At 40.1% G+C, this 13824-nt stretch overlaps 2 protein-coding genes across 2 annotated transcripts in view; one reads left to right on the top strand and one right to left on the bottom strand.

Annotated features, from left to right (window-relative positions):
- Positions 1–13824, bottom strand: part of LOC139417506 (immunoglobulin lambda-1 light chain-like) — a 179923-nt gene that overhangs the window by 18249 nt on the left and 147850 nt on the right. The gene's annotated exons all lie outside the window — the stretch shown is intronic.
- Positions 11411–13131, top strand: LOC139417152 (uncharacterized). The gene is made up of 6 exons (XM_071166395.1): positions 11411–11462; positions 11612–11977; positions 12158–12508; positions 12599–12727; positions 12829–12878; positions 13006–13131. Exons 1-6 carry the CDS (start codon positions 11420–11422, stop codon positions 13129–13131), a joined length of 1065 nt encoding a protein of 354 aa, XP_071022496.1. The 5' UTR covers positions 11411–11419.

Genomic DNA, 13824 nt, shown 5'->3' on the forward strand with positions numbered 1-13824 from the left:
GAGGTGTTTAAAAAAGTATCGGGTGATTCCAGTGTGAACTTAACATACAAATATTTGTATTTGTTTTATTTGTATAAAATCCCCAAAATTGACCCGAGGACATGGAAGGGCCCTTAGTTGCATAATCAGCCACATACTGTATCTGTATGTAAGGTGGGACATTTTTTCAACCTCACTTCCTCTTCAAACAACCAACCTAAATGCTGTACCTCCTGTCGTGCATGTAGAAACACATTTCTGCTGATGCTGTCACTTCACTTTGTCTCTTGACCCTCATCTATGTTACACCAGACCAGAGAGAAGAAGTTGAAGGATGTTCATGTTGTGTCTAGTCCTTGTTATCATTCCAGTTTAACAACTTAATTAAAGTACTATTGGTAAACCAATGATTCTAATATTTCATACTCCTGAATCAATGTTTAACCATGTTTGATTCACACACTCAGGGAAACCAAACACTGTACACAACACCCAACCAGGACTTAGGGTTAATGTAATTAAAGTAAGTAAATGTTCATGTTGTCGGAGTTATCCTCTTCTGCATGTTCATCTTGGAGACAATGTGACTCTGCAACGCATCTATCCGGACAGAAAGTCTTATCTGATGGTACAAGATAACTGTAGGAAAGAATCCTCAACTTGTATTTATAACAATTAACAGATATGATAAGGATCAACATTTAAACAATGAGTTTATGGATAACCCTCAGTTCACAGTGCAAAGTGGAAATGGATTGTATCATCTACATATCTCCAACACTCAGCCATCTGTCTCCACTACATATTTCTATGGAGCAATGAATGTTAATGTGATGAAATTCAAAAATGGGATATTTCTCATTCTGAAAGGTGGGCTATTGTTTTATTAACAGTAATATTGTAAAATATGGCTAATTATGTTAATTGTTTAAATGTGCTAATCCATCATCAAAAGTTCTGATCTAACTTTTAATTTCAGGATCAAGCAAAACTGTTGTACAACATTCTGTGTCTGAGTCAGTCCAGCCAGGAGAATCTTTCCTCTGTGAAAGTTGTGCCCCTGAAATTACAAATGTGTTTCCTTACCCTATAAGCAGTCTATGGAGAAGGTATGACAGCAATCCATGCTTTGGTTTAACTTACTTGGCACTGTTTCAAAATGCTAAGGTATTAGTATTCGTGGCACAAATCATATTCAAGTCATGGGACCGATATTACACTTCACCAAGATGGCGTAGCAGTGCAGATGTTGTTTGTCGTTCTCCCGTGCAAATGTTGTATTTTTTGTCTAAATATACCTTCCGGCAACCCGTATCACAAAATGTGAACAGATCTGCTATTTTTGGACATTTTTGCCAGAACCTCAATCAGAAATTAAACAGCTAATCAGCTACTAGCTATTTAGTAACTGTTAGCCACTGCTAACGGCCTTTACCTTTAGCACAGACACCAGATGCTTTTAGTATGGATAATACTTGACAGCATGCCAGTCTGCGCAGGGCGTTATCAACCCTGTGCATATCAAACTGTTTTTCTCCACTGCAACACCGGATTCCTGCCGTAAGTACTGGACAATTACTCCTGATCGTCACAGCTAGCGAGCTACCACCGAGTGGCCCAACCCCGAAGCTAGCCTTGAGCCAAACCCATCTCCCGGCCTGCTCAGTGGACCCTATGATCACTCGGCTACACAGCTGATGCCTCCCGGACTCTTCACTAAAACGACAAAAATCCACTATACCACCGGAATCTTGCCGTAAGCTCTGGACCTTTGCATTGGATCATCGCTGCTAGCTAGCTGCTATCGAGTGGCTTTCGTGGCTAACGCCCTTGTCCCGAAGCTAGCACCAGTTAGCCGCGAGCCAGCGCATCTCCCGGCTAGCAAACAAAATTACTCCAGGTACAATACCTCTTTTGCCAACTGGCTTGGACCCTTTGTCGACACGGTGCCCCGACATTCCATCACGACTGGTCTGCCGAAATAATTCCATCCGTTGTGCCATCAACCGGCCTTTGCCGGACGTCGGAGCAGACACTTCTACTAGCCACGGCCTGCTAACTTTTTTTTTAACGCCGTGTCTCCCGCTTGCTATTGTATTACGGCTACCTAGCGGCTTCCCTGTTTCATCTATTGTTGTTCACTGGACCCTATGATCACTTGGCTACATAGCTGACGCCTGCTGGACTGTTCATTAATCACGGTACTCCATTTTTGTTTATTTTGTTTATCTGTCGGCCCCAGCCTCAAACAGGCCCTGTGTGTAGTTAACTGACCCACTCTGCACATTCACCTGCATTTTACCTGCTGTTGTTAGCTGATTAGCTGTTGTCTTAACCGTTGTTGTCTTAGGTAGCTCTCCCAATCAACACCTGTGATTGTTTTATGGCTCGCTTTATGTCTCCCTCTAATGTCAATATGCCTTGTATACTGTTGTTTAAGATAGTTATCATTGTTTTAATTTACTGTGGAGCCCCTAGTCCCTCAACATGCCTCAGATACCGCTTTTGTCTCACCTCCCACACATGCGGAGACCTCACCCAACATAACTAGTGCGTCCAAAGAGGCAACCTCTCTCATCGTCACCAAATGCCTTGGTTTACCTCCACTGTACCTGCAAACTACCATAGCCCTGTCTTTACATTATGCCCTGAATCTATCCTACCGCGCCCAGAAATCTGATCCTTTTATTCTCTGTCCCAAACGCACTAGATGACTAGTTTTGATATTTTTTTAGCCACTCTCATCCTACTCCTCCTCTGTTCCTCGGGTGATGTGGAGGTTAACCCAGGCCCTGCGTTTCCCAGGTGCTCTTATTTGTTGACATCTGTCACCGTAAAAGACTTGGTTTCATGCCTGTTAACATCAGAAGCATCCTCCCTAGGTTTGTTTAACTCACTGCTTTAGCACACTCCGCCAACCCTGATGGCCTTGCCGTGTCTTAATCCTGGCTCAGGAAGGCCACCAAAAAATCTGAGATTTCCATCCCCAACTATAACATTTTCTGTCAAGATAGAACTGCCAAAGGGGAGGAGTTGCAATCTACTGCAGAGATAGCCTGCAAAGTTCTGTCATACTTTCCAGGTCCATGCCCAACAGTTCAAGCTCCTAATTTCAAAAATGTATCTCATCAGAAATAAGGCTCTCACTGTTGCCACCTGTTATAGACCCCCCTCAGCTCCCAGCTGTGCCCTGGACACCATATGTGAATTGACTGCCCCTCATCTATCTTCAGAGTTCGTTCTGTTAGTGACCTAAACTGGGATATACTTAACACCTCGGCAGTCCTACAATCTAAGATAGATGCCCTCAATCTCACAGGAACCCACAAGGCAAAACCCTGAATCCATAAACATGGGTACCCTCATAGATATTATCCTAACCAACTTGCCCTCCAAATACACCTCTGCTATTTTCAATCACGGTGATATGTATTTAATAAGAAACACTAAACATGAACACAAATACAAAATAATAAAGTAAACTGGCACCGAAACAGTCCCGTGTGGCACAAACACTGACACAGGAAACAATCACCCACAAAATACCCAAAGAACATGGCTGTCTAAATATGGTTCCCAATCAGAGACAGAAATAAACACCTGCCTCTGATTGAGAACCAATCTAGGCAACCATAGACTTACATAAACACCTAGAATGAACACAACCCCATCAATCTACAAAAAACCCTAGACAGTACAAACACCCTAGATGACACAAAAACCATACATCACCCATGTCACACCCTGACCTAACCAAAATAACAAGGAAAACAAAGAATACTAAGGTCAGAGTGTGACAGGTAGGTTTGCAGGGACATTACATCCTGATTACAAAATGTGCATAATAGCATGCGTGGAGTACATTCTACTGACTAACACTTTCAGTTGTCTCAAACTCTCTTTTAAAACTGTATTCTAAATCACATCTCTGTGGTATTCTGACAGCTCTAAATAGATTTTCCAATCAGCTTAACTCATCTCTAACCCCCAGTAATGACCATCAGTCCTCACCACACACTGCCTTCACACACTTCAGTGAATCAAAACCACAAACGTTCATGTCACTAAGAGCACAACTCACTCTCTTCGTGAGAAAAGCCTGAACTAAAAATAAACGTCATAGCTGAGTAAATTTTGAAAAGAGATGATATTGTTATTGTTGATATTGTTGAAAATATAATCCAAATATGACAACATACACATTGTCATTAAGAATATTTCACAAACAATGCAAAATGTGAATATGCATATGTGCAGGTTGAAGGGCTGTGATTCAGTCAGGAAAGGCCTTGAGTTATTGGGAGTACACGTTCCTACAGTCTTTTCATTTATTTAACTTATAATTAACTGGACAACTCAGTTAAGAACAAATTCTTATTTTCAATGACAGCCTAGGAACAGGCTGGGGGCTTGTTCAGGGGCAGAATGACAGATTTTTACCTTGTCAGCTCGGGGATCTGTCCTTGCAACCTTTCAGTTACGAGTTCACTATGCTCCCTGCCGCCCCAAGTTTACTGCAGTCTAATTGATAATTACACTTTTCATACACAAAGAGCTTAAACCTAACACTACTTTCAATCTCTAAGAATATAAAACTGTATATTCACAAAAAGAGAATATAATGATATGAAACAGCAAATATATAAGACAATGTAATAGAAAATAAATTACGATCTATCAGCACCCACCCCAGACACATGCCTCTTGTTCCCTATGTAATAATTATTGCACTCAGCCTTTGTTCGTTACCTCTGCCCAAATACAATGCACAAACATCAAAAGTCAAGCGGTCTGAAACTTTCCGAATGCACTGTAACTGCTATTAAATTTGTATAAGCAATATTTAAATGTGTATTCTAGATTATGTTCTAACTGCGGCACAATCCTCACCGATACACCTTGTGTCAGCCAACGTTGGAGTTACATTAACTTTGCATTGGTTCAAAGACGAAAACAACAATTCAATTATTGGGGTGCAAGCAAACATTGTGAGAATTTACACAATTCTTAGCAACCTTTTATAAGTATAACAGTGATGCAACGTTTTACCATGAGTTTAAGGATAACCCTCGCTTCTCAGTGCAAAGTGGCAAAGGAATAGACCACCTGTCACGTTCTGACCTTAGTTCTTTTGTTTTGTCTTTGTTTTAGTATGGTCAGGGCGTGAGTTGGGTGGGTTGTCTATGTTTGTTTTTCTATGAGTTGGTATTTCTGTGTTTGGCCTGGTATGGTTCTCAATCAGAGGCAGCTGTCAATCGTTGTCCCTGATTGAGAACCATACTTAGGCAGCCTGTTTTCACCCTTGATTTGTGGGTGAATATTTTCTGTTGAGTGTTCTCTTACCCTACGAGATCCGGAGCCGGATGGTTTCCTGTTCTCCTTGATCATTTATTGCACGCACCTGGTGTCCCAGGTCTGAATCAGTCACTGATCAGAGGAAATGATGAAAAAGCTATGGAACTGACTTTAAGGTCCAGAGGTGAATTTGTGTTTCTAGATAATCAAAAGTGTTATTAACATGATGCTTCTTTTCAGATTAAGAGTCCAACAGCAAGACAGTTTTACAGCAGCCTGTGTCTGAGTCAGTCCAGCCAGGAGATTCTGTGACTCTGAACTGTACAATACAAACTGAGACCTGTGCAGGAGAACACAGTGTATATTGGTTCAGACATGGCTCAGGAGAATCCCATCCAGGAATCATTTACACCCATGGAGACAGGAGTGATCAGTGTGAGAAGAAGAGCCCTGAGGCTGGGTGTCCTACACAGAGCTGTGTCTACAACCTCCCCAAGAGGAGCCTCAGCCTCTCTGATGCTGGGACTTACTACTGTGCTGTGGCCTCAGTCAGTTTTTTTTTATTCTTCGTTGAGCTCCATGACAATTAGAAACACAGCTCCACTGATATACTGCATGCCATGTAGAATAACACAATATCTTATATATCCCGTAAAAGACATTAGCTTGAAAAACTAGAAAAACCAGCAATAGTACTGTTTCTCCATTTTGAGATGCTGAAGCTAGTATACACTCCCTCATGATAACTCATTCATTTGAAAGTTTTAGCCAAGTAGATCTTAGTCGTGCAATTTTACATTTAGCTATGTTCAGTGCAGGATTTCGGTGCAGGATTTCAACAAACACTTTATTGAAGAATCCCTACAGTTGACCAATCACAAAGGGCGAAGACTTCGGCTACCGGCTTTAGCTACCGACTTGGCTACCGACTTCGGTTTGCTTCAAGAAATTTATTTTGTGTGCACGAACAACCGAAAAACCCTTGTCGAAGAACAAAATTATCAAAAACATCACAAAATGTCTACATAATATATGCACAAACTATTCCAAACTGTTTCGGCTGACGAATGCGTACTCTGCTTGTACATATTCTGAAGAATTTTACGACTTTGGAAATAAATTTTGCCTATTCACATCTTATATCACATATCTTTTCTCAGTACAATATTTTATGTAAATAAATACCTGCTGTGTTAGTTTTGGCACGTTTACCTGCCTACGTATTGTAGATTTCAAGCCAATAATACATCAATATGGTGAACTGACTAGCTACTACTGTTAGCTAGCCAGATAGCCAAGAGGAGCTGTTAGCTAGCTACACAGATATAGAGTTGAAGTCTGAGGTTTACATACAGCTTAGACAAACACATTTAAACAGTTTTTCACAATTTCTGACATATAATCCTTGTAAAAATTCACTGTTTTAAGTCAGTTAGGATCACCACTTTATTTTAAGAATGTGAAATGTCAGAATATTAGTAGAGAGAGTGATTCGTTTCATTTTTTATTTTTTTCATCACATTCCCAGTGGGTCAGAAGTTTATTTTACACTCAATTAGAATTTGGTAGTATTGCCTTTAAATTTTTTAACTTGGGTCAAACATTTCGGGTAGCCTTCCACAAGCTTCCCGCAATAAGTGGGAGGCTTGTGGAACTCCTCATGACAGAGCTTGTGGAACTGAATCAGGTTTGTAGGCCTCCTTGCTCGCACATTGCTTTTTCAGGTCTGCCCTCACATTTTCTATGGGATTGAGGTCAGGGCTTTGTGATGGCCCCTCCAATACCTTAACTTTGTTGTCCTTAAGCCATTTTGCCACAATTTTGGAAGCATGGTTAGGGACATTGTCCATTTGGAAGACCCAATTGTAACCAAGATTTAACTTCCTGACTGATGTTTTGAGATGTTGCTTCAACACACCAAAGTATGTTCATCTCTAGGAGACAGAATGTGTCTCCTTCCTGAGCGGTATGACGGCTGCATGGTCCCATGGTGTTTATACTTGCGTACTATTGTTTGTATAGATGAGCCTGGTACCTTCGGCATTTGAAAATTGCTCCCAAGGATGAACCAGACTTGTGGAGGTCTACAATTTTTTTCTGAGGTCCTGGCTGATATCTTTTTGATTTTCCCATGATGTCAAGCAAAGAGGCACTGAGTTTGAAGGTGACCTTGAAATACGTCCACAGGTACACCTCCAATTGACTAAAATGACTTCAATTAGCCTATCAGAAGCTTCTAAAGCCATGACAGAATTTTCTGGAATTTTCCAAGCTGTTTAAAGGCACAGCCAACTTAGTGTATGTAAACGTCTGACCCACTGGAATTGTGATACAGTAAATTATAAGTGTAATAATCTGTCTGTAAACAATTGTTGTCAAAATGACTTGTGTCATGCACAATGTAGATGTCCTAACCGACTTGCCAAAACTACAGTTTGTTAACAAGAAATTTGTGGAGTGGCTGAAGAAAGAGTTTTAATGACTACTACCTAAGTGTATGTAAACTCCCGACTTCAACTGTAATTGACATCTATCTTGCATAATACTAGTTTGAGGTCATTTTTGCCTGTTAAAATATCTGGTTAGCTACATTATTACGATTTACAAATAGGTACAGTAACTGATAGTTATAAAGTAAAATGTTTGCTTTGTGTATATCTTGTTTCCTCTCTACTGCCATTGTCCTGGCTGGAAGATGGTTTAGTGAATGGGTAAGTCCCAAGTCCATAGTAAATCAATAGGGCTAACTGGATAGCTAGCTAGCCACAAAGAATTGTTAGCTACCCATGAAAAATGTACATCTACCTTGTATAATATTAATTTTAGGTGATTTTTGCCTGTTTAACTATCTGGCAAGATAGATTATTAAGATTCACACATGTAGCTTATAATCATTAAGGAAAACATTTGCTTTGTGTTGGTCTTGTTTCGTCTATTGTTGCCGTTATCTTGGCTGGAAGAAGGTGCAGTGAATGGGTAGGTGCAGCGTGTGGTAATACAGTAGGTGGAGTGCGATTGCTTCTCAAATATAATGTTTTATGCATTCTCCCCACTCTCGTCCTCACAAGAACATACTCAAGAGAACGTCCTAGGAGAATCCACTTGGAGCATGAGAGTGTGGAGCACGGAGTATGCATATTGAGAAACACCCTATGCCTACCAGTAGATCAAATCACCTTTTACTCCATTGTTGAAGTGTTATTCAAATGGGTAGACCCTTTCCACACACAATAATCTCTTCAAAGATGATGTCACTGTGTATGATATTTCTATTTCTCATACAAATGGGTGAGTTAAACCTTAATATTTCTGTTAATGTGCTTCCTAAAAAATACAAGAGGTATTTTTGTATTATTCACAGACACTTTGAGGTATCTATATCCAACACTGGAATGGTTGTATTTTGTATAATGGCTAATATATTTGAATAAGTAATGTTTTTTTTGTGTCTAGATCAAGTTTATATCTGTGACACAGTCCCAGTCAGCCCTTTGTCTATAGTATTTGTCAAAGTTGGAAGCACAACAACTTTGCATTGTGTCAACTTCAACTGCCTGTGATGGGTATATATGTTTTTGAATCTATATCTCTGATCCATTTTCTTTTTTTTGTATTTTACAGTTTGTGCATTTACTATGGACAACCATATGTGATGATAGTAACTCATCTGGGAGGTAGTGTGACTCTCCCTTGCTTTTGTCCATCTAGGTTGATGACCTATGTTGATTGGTTCAACCAGGCTGTTGGACATATGCCTTTACTCATGGCATCATCACTTCAAACCAATCAAGATAGTTTTTATACAACAACTTTATCTTCCCTGGAAACTAAACATCTGAGTGTGAAGAGAGGAGTTGACAGCTGTAACCTGACCATCTCCAAGACAGAGTCAGGGGACTCAGCTACATACTATTGTAGTGTGCTTTATTCGTGACTGACCAAGCATTTGGAGAAGGAACTCTTTTAGCTGTCAAAGGAAACTTAAATTGCTTCTTTCATTTTGGCACATGCGAGTGTTCATAAAATGCTAAATTAATTAATCTAGCAGGAAAATAGGGAAATTATCTTACTCATTCTCTTGTCAGAGATTATTGGGTCAGAAATGGCTCAAGAGAATCCCAACCAGTAATCAACTACACCCATCAGTGTGATCAGTGTGAGAGGAGCCCTGAGGCTGGGTCTCCTACACAGAGCTGTGTTTACAACCTCCCCAAGAGGAACCTCAGCCTCTCTGATGCTGGGACTTACTACTGTGCTGTGGCCTCATGGGGAGATGCTGTCTGGAACTGGAACAAGCTGGAGATCAAGGATAGGTAATACATCTTACAGTTGTGTTTATATCTATTGAATAATCAACTGTGTAAAACTGTACACAGTACTACTTATTTAAATCACATAAGAAAACATGCAATCATCTATATAGTTACTATACTTATATCCCCTTATTTATCTTCACAGACAATGGAGCACTCTCCACTGTTGGTGTACTGCATAGGAGTAGCATTGGCTCTCTCTCTAATCCTGATCATTTTCCTGACTTGTTTCATTTACAATATGAACAAGAGAGAGCATGTCTGCAGTGCAGAGGTAAGTGACTTATTCTTTGAAGTTGCTCTTCTTTGATATCACCATTTAAGGTTGTATCAGTAGTGAGGGGTTGTAGCTCTCAAACAAGAGGTCCAGCCAGTCTCGTCTTTGGATACTCGGGTAAGTAGAATTGCTTAAAAATTGTTTCAGTTAAAATTAATAATAACATATAGTTAGTAATATTATCCTCCATTTTATCATTGTTATTCACAGGCCCACGATGCAGACAGTCTCCAATATGTAGCTCTAAATTTGAGCAACAAGAAGAGCAGGTCTAGAAGACAGAGAAGCAACATGAAGGAAGAGACGGTCTACTCTGGGATCAGACAGTAGAACAATAAAACAGACGTCAATTAAAATTCATGAGCTCTTAATTAACTGTATTAGCTTTGTTATTTTAACTGTAGAAACTAATACAAGAAATGCGTTGCTTCTCTGCCATTTCATATCGACTTGCTTGTGATAAGATGAATAAAGCTTTCAACAATAACCAAGACAAAGGAAGTTGAATGTATTTCTTTGGGCCATACTCAGGCATCTTGATGTTGTCGTGATGAAAATTGTTTTCCCCTCTCATGCCACTTATACACCGTCACACACCAAGCAACTGATTTACAGTTACTCTGTGGTCTGTGATGAACACAAGATGAGGATGTCTCTATGCTATATGTTAGGGCCTGCTGGCCTCAGGCACACAATACCTTTGTCTCTCTGCTCCTTTCACTCTCTCCCTCTCTCTTTCTCACTAAGTGTCTCTCTATGTCTCTCTCTCTCACTCTCTCTCTCCCTCTGTTTCTCTATTTCTGTGGCTTTCAGACAGATTTCTCAGAACTCTTAGTTCTCTCATACTGTAGGTCATACTACTTCCAATTCAAATTGACCATTTTTGCAACAATAAACCAACTATTTTGACGAGGCAGTTTATCTATACCAAGTCAACTGTGAGCTATGTATTATGTAATTTGATGTAGTGATCAGTACAGTATTCTCAATCAAACACAATCCCTGATTTTAAGTGTGATGTTAGGCCACTAGAACCACGGACTTACTCAATAACAATATCATGGGAGGGCATAATATCCATCTATTCTACTGAGTGTACATCCTGAATGAGAGATCACTAAAAGAATACTGTATGGTATTTGCTATGTTTGTTATGTGTTTTTCGTAGATGTTTTTGGTGAGGTGAAGTGAATTGACTGTGTGGTAATAGAAGCCCTAGTGGATGACAGTGTCATAGAGGCATGCTCCAAAAAGGTCACACATTTGAGTCTCTTAGACAACAGCAGATGCAGTGATAAAGAATAAGGGAAACCATACTTTAAAAATGTGTGCTCAAATTGTACAAAACTTTGAGATTCTACCTTTTGGACAATTCTGTGACTCTGAACTGTACAAGATACATGTAAAGACAACAATGTTGCCTGAATGAGGCGTCAACAAATATGATGCGGTCCAGTTCGACCAATCACCTGTAACTCCATTGTTGAAGTGTTGTCTACATGGGTGGACTCTTTCCACTCAAGACCCAAGTTGTGAAGAGCTGACAACTTTAAAGATGATCGCACTGTGTCTGATATTTCCACTTCTTGTAGAGATGGGTGAGTCAATATTTTATATTTCTCTGCTAATGTGATGTCCAAACTTGATTTGAAGACACAAGGTATCCCATTATTGTTCTACGGACACTATGACAATCCAAAGTTGTATTTAAGGTATGTAACAGCTAATATATTTTTATGTTCTCTAGTTCATGGAGTAGCTGGGACTGAATCCTCATCCATCAGTCAGAAGATTGGTCTCATGTCAGCCAACGTTGGAGACATGGTGGTTTTACGTTGCTTCAATGCAGGCGATGAGGGAATAATGTTCTCCTGGTACAAGCAAACTTTTGGAAATGTTCCTCAGCTCATCTCAACCATCTATAAGTATGGCAGGAATGCAACATTTTACCATGAGTTTAAGAATAACCCTCGCTTCTCAGTGGAAGGTGGCCAAGGAAAAAATCACCTAATGATAGCAGATGTGGAACTCTCTGATTCAGGGACATACTACTGTGGAAGTGATTATGGATACAAGGTGGAGTTTGGACAAGGATTCATTCTCATCATAAAAGGTAAGGATAAAGTTATCATTACGATACATTGTTTTGTAAATCTGAATTTACAGATATATAGTGTAAATATTATGTATTCTCTTAATTAAACTAAATCTAGATTTAATACTTTTTAATTTACAACACTTGCTACAGAGATGTTCCAGAGAGATGAAATTGGTTTATTGGCCTTCTTGTCAGATTCAGGTTCCAGAAATATGATTATACTTCAGCAGCCTGTGTCTGAGTCAGTCCAGCCAGGAAACTCTGTGACTCTGAACTGTACAATCCACACTGAGACCTGTGCAGGAGAACACAGTGTCTATTGGTTCAGACATGGCTCAGGAGAATCCCATCCAGGAATCATGTACACCCATGGAGAAAGGAGTGATCAGTGTGTAAAGAGCCTTGAATCTGTGTCTCCTGCACAGAGCTGTGTCTACAACCTCCCCAAGAGGAACCTCAGCCTCTCGGATTCTGGGACTTACTATTGTGCTGTGGCCTCATGTGGGGAGATACTGTTTGGGAACGGTACCAAGCTGGATATTGAGGGTAGGTTAAACAGCTTTCATTGTTGTTCATATCTCCTATACATACGCTTGCTATTCTGAGTTTCTTCTATTTTTTCTAAAATTTCAGCAGGCGGGAGTGTAGACCCTCTTCTCTTTGTATACTGCCTTGGTGTAGCATTGGCCTTTGCGTTTATCTTGATCATTCTCCTTGCCTGCATCATTTACAAGATGAAGAAGACAACATGTCTGCAGTGCAGTGGTAAGTGATTAAAAGTTGCTTTTCGTTGATGTCACCATCTCTAGATGTAGATCAACTGGAAGACGTGGCAGTATCTATAGGTTTTGTGTCTTTTTTCTCAGAAATGGTCTCTCAGACAAGAGGTCCTACAATTTCCCAGTCAGATGCAGGGGTAAGAGGAAATCATTTTTTTGGTTGCATGTCTTATACAAATACACATTATTAGACTTGGCTTGCTTTACCAAATTGTGCAAAATGTAATACACTTAATATCAACAAAACAATTTTGTTCTTCACAGAGCCAAGATGCAGACAGTCTCCATTACGCAGCTCTGCCTCTGAGCAACAAGAAGAACAGGTCTAGAAGACAGAGAGGAAACATGGAGGAAGAGACAGTGGTCATGTACTCTGGAATTAGACAGTAGTATCACGTTTCAGGCATGACCCAGATGTAGACAGTGTCGATGAAACAAAGGTTTATTTCTAATAAAGGGGCAGGCAAACGACAGGTCAAAGGCAGACAAGGGTCAGTAATCCAGAGAAGGTGCAACAGGTACAGAACGGCAGGGGTCAATACATTCTCAGGGTCAGGGCAGGCAGGGGTCAATAATCCAGTGAGGTAGGGCAAGGTATAGAATGGCAGGCAGGCTCAGGGTCAGGGTCAGGGCAGGCAGAAAGGTCAAAACCGGGAAGGACTAGGTAACAGGAGCAATAAATAGACAGGAGCAGGGGAACAAATGCTGGTAGGTTTCATGAACAAAACGAACTGGCAACAGAAAAACAGAGAACACAGATATAAATACACAGGGGATAATGGGGAAGATGGGCGACATCTGGAGGGGGGTGGCGACAAGCACAAATACAGGTAAAACAGATCAGGGATTGAAAAGTAGTACTGGATGAATGAAATACTTTCCCCTTCATACTAGTTAGCTCTTTAACTAGCTCTAGCTTCATTAGCTAATTCTATGAATGGATATGCAGAAAAAGGTTATGAAATCAGTTGTTAACGATTTTGTTAATGTAATACAAAGTATGCATCATTTCATGCATTGCTTCTCTGTCAAACTTATTTTACATTTGATTTGCATTTGTCAAGAAAAATAAATAAATAATTT

Source organism: Oncorhynchus clarkii, chromosome 9 (genome assembly GCF_045791955.1).
Source record: "Oncorhynchus clarkii lewisi isolate Uvic-CL-2024 chromosome 9, UVic_Ocla_1.0, whole genome shotgun sequence".
In the NCBI taxonomy this organism is placed as follows: domain Eukaryota; kingdom Metazoa; phylum Chordata; class Actinopteri; order Salmoniformes; family Salmonidae; genus Oncorhynchus; species Oncorhynchus clarkii.

Coding starts and splice junctions, on each gene's coding strand:
- LOC139417152 (XM_071166395.1), top strand. CDS start 11,420: ATGATCGCACTGTGTCTGATATTTCCACTTCTTGTAGAGATGG. Junction 12,509..12,598: donor TACCAAGCTGGATATTGAGG/GTAGGTTAAACA, acceptor AAATTTCAGCAG/GCGGGAGTGTAGACCCTCTT. Junction 12,879..13,005: donor TTTCCCAGTCAGATGCAGGG/GTAAGAGGAAAT, acceptor TGTTCTTCACAG/AGCCAAGATGCAGACAGTCT.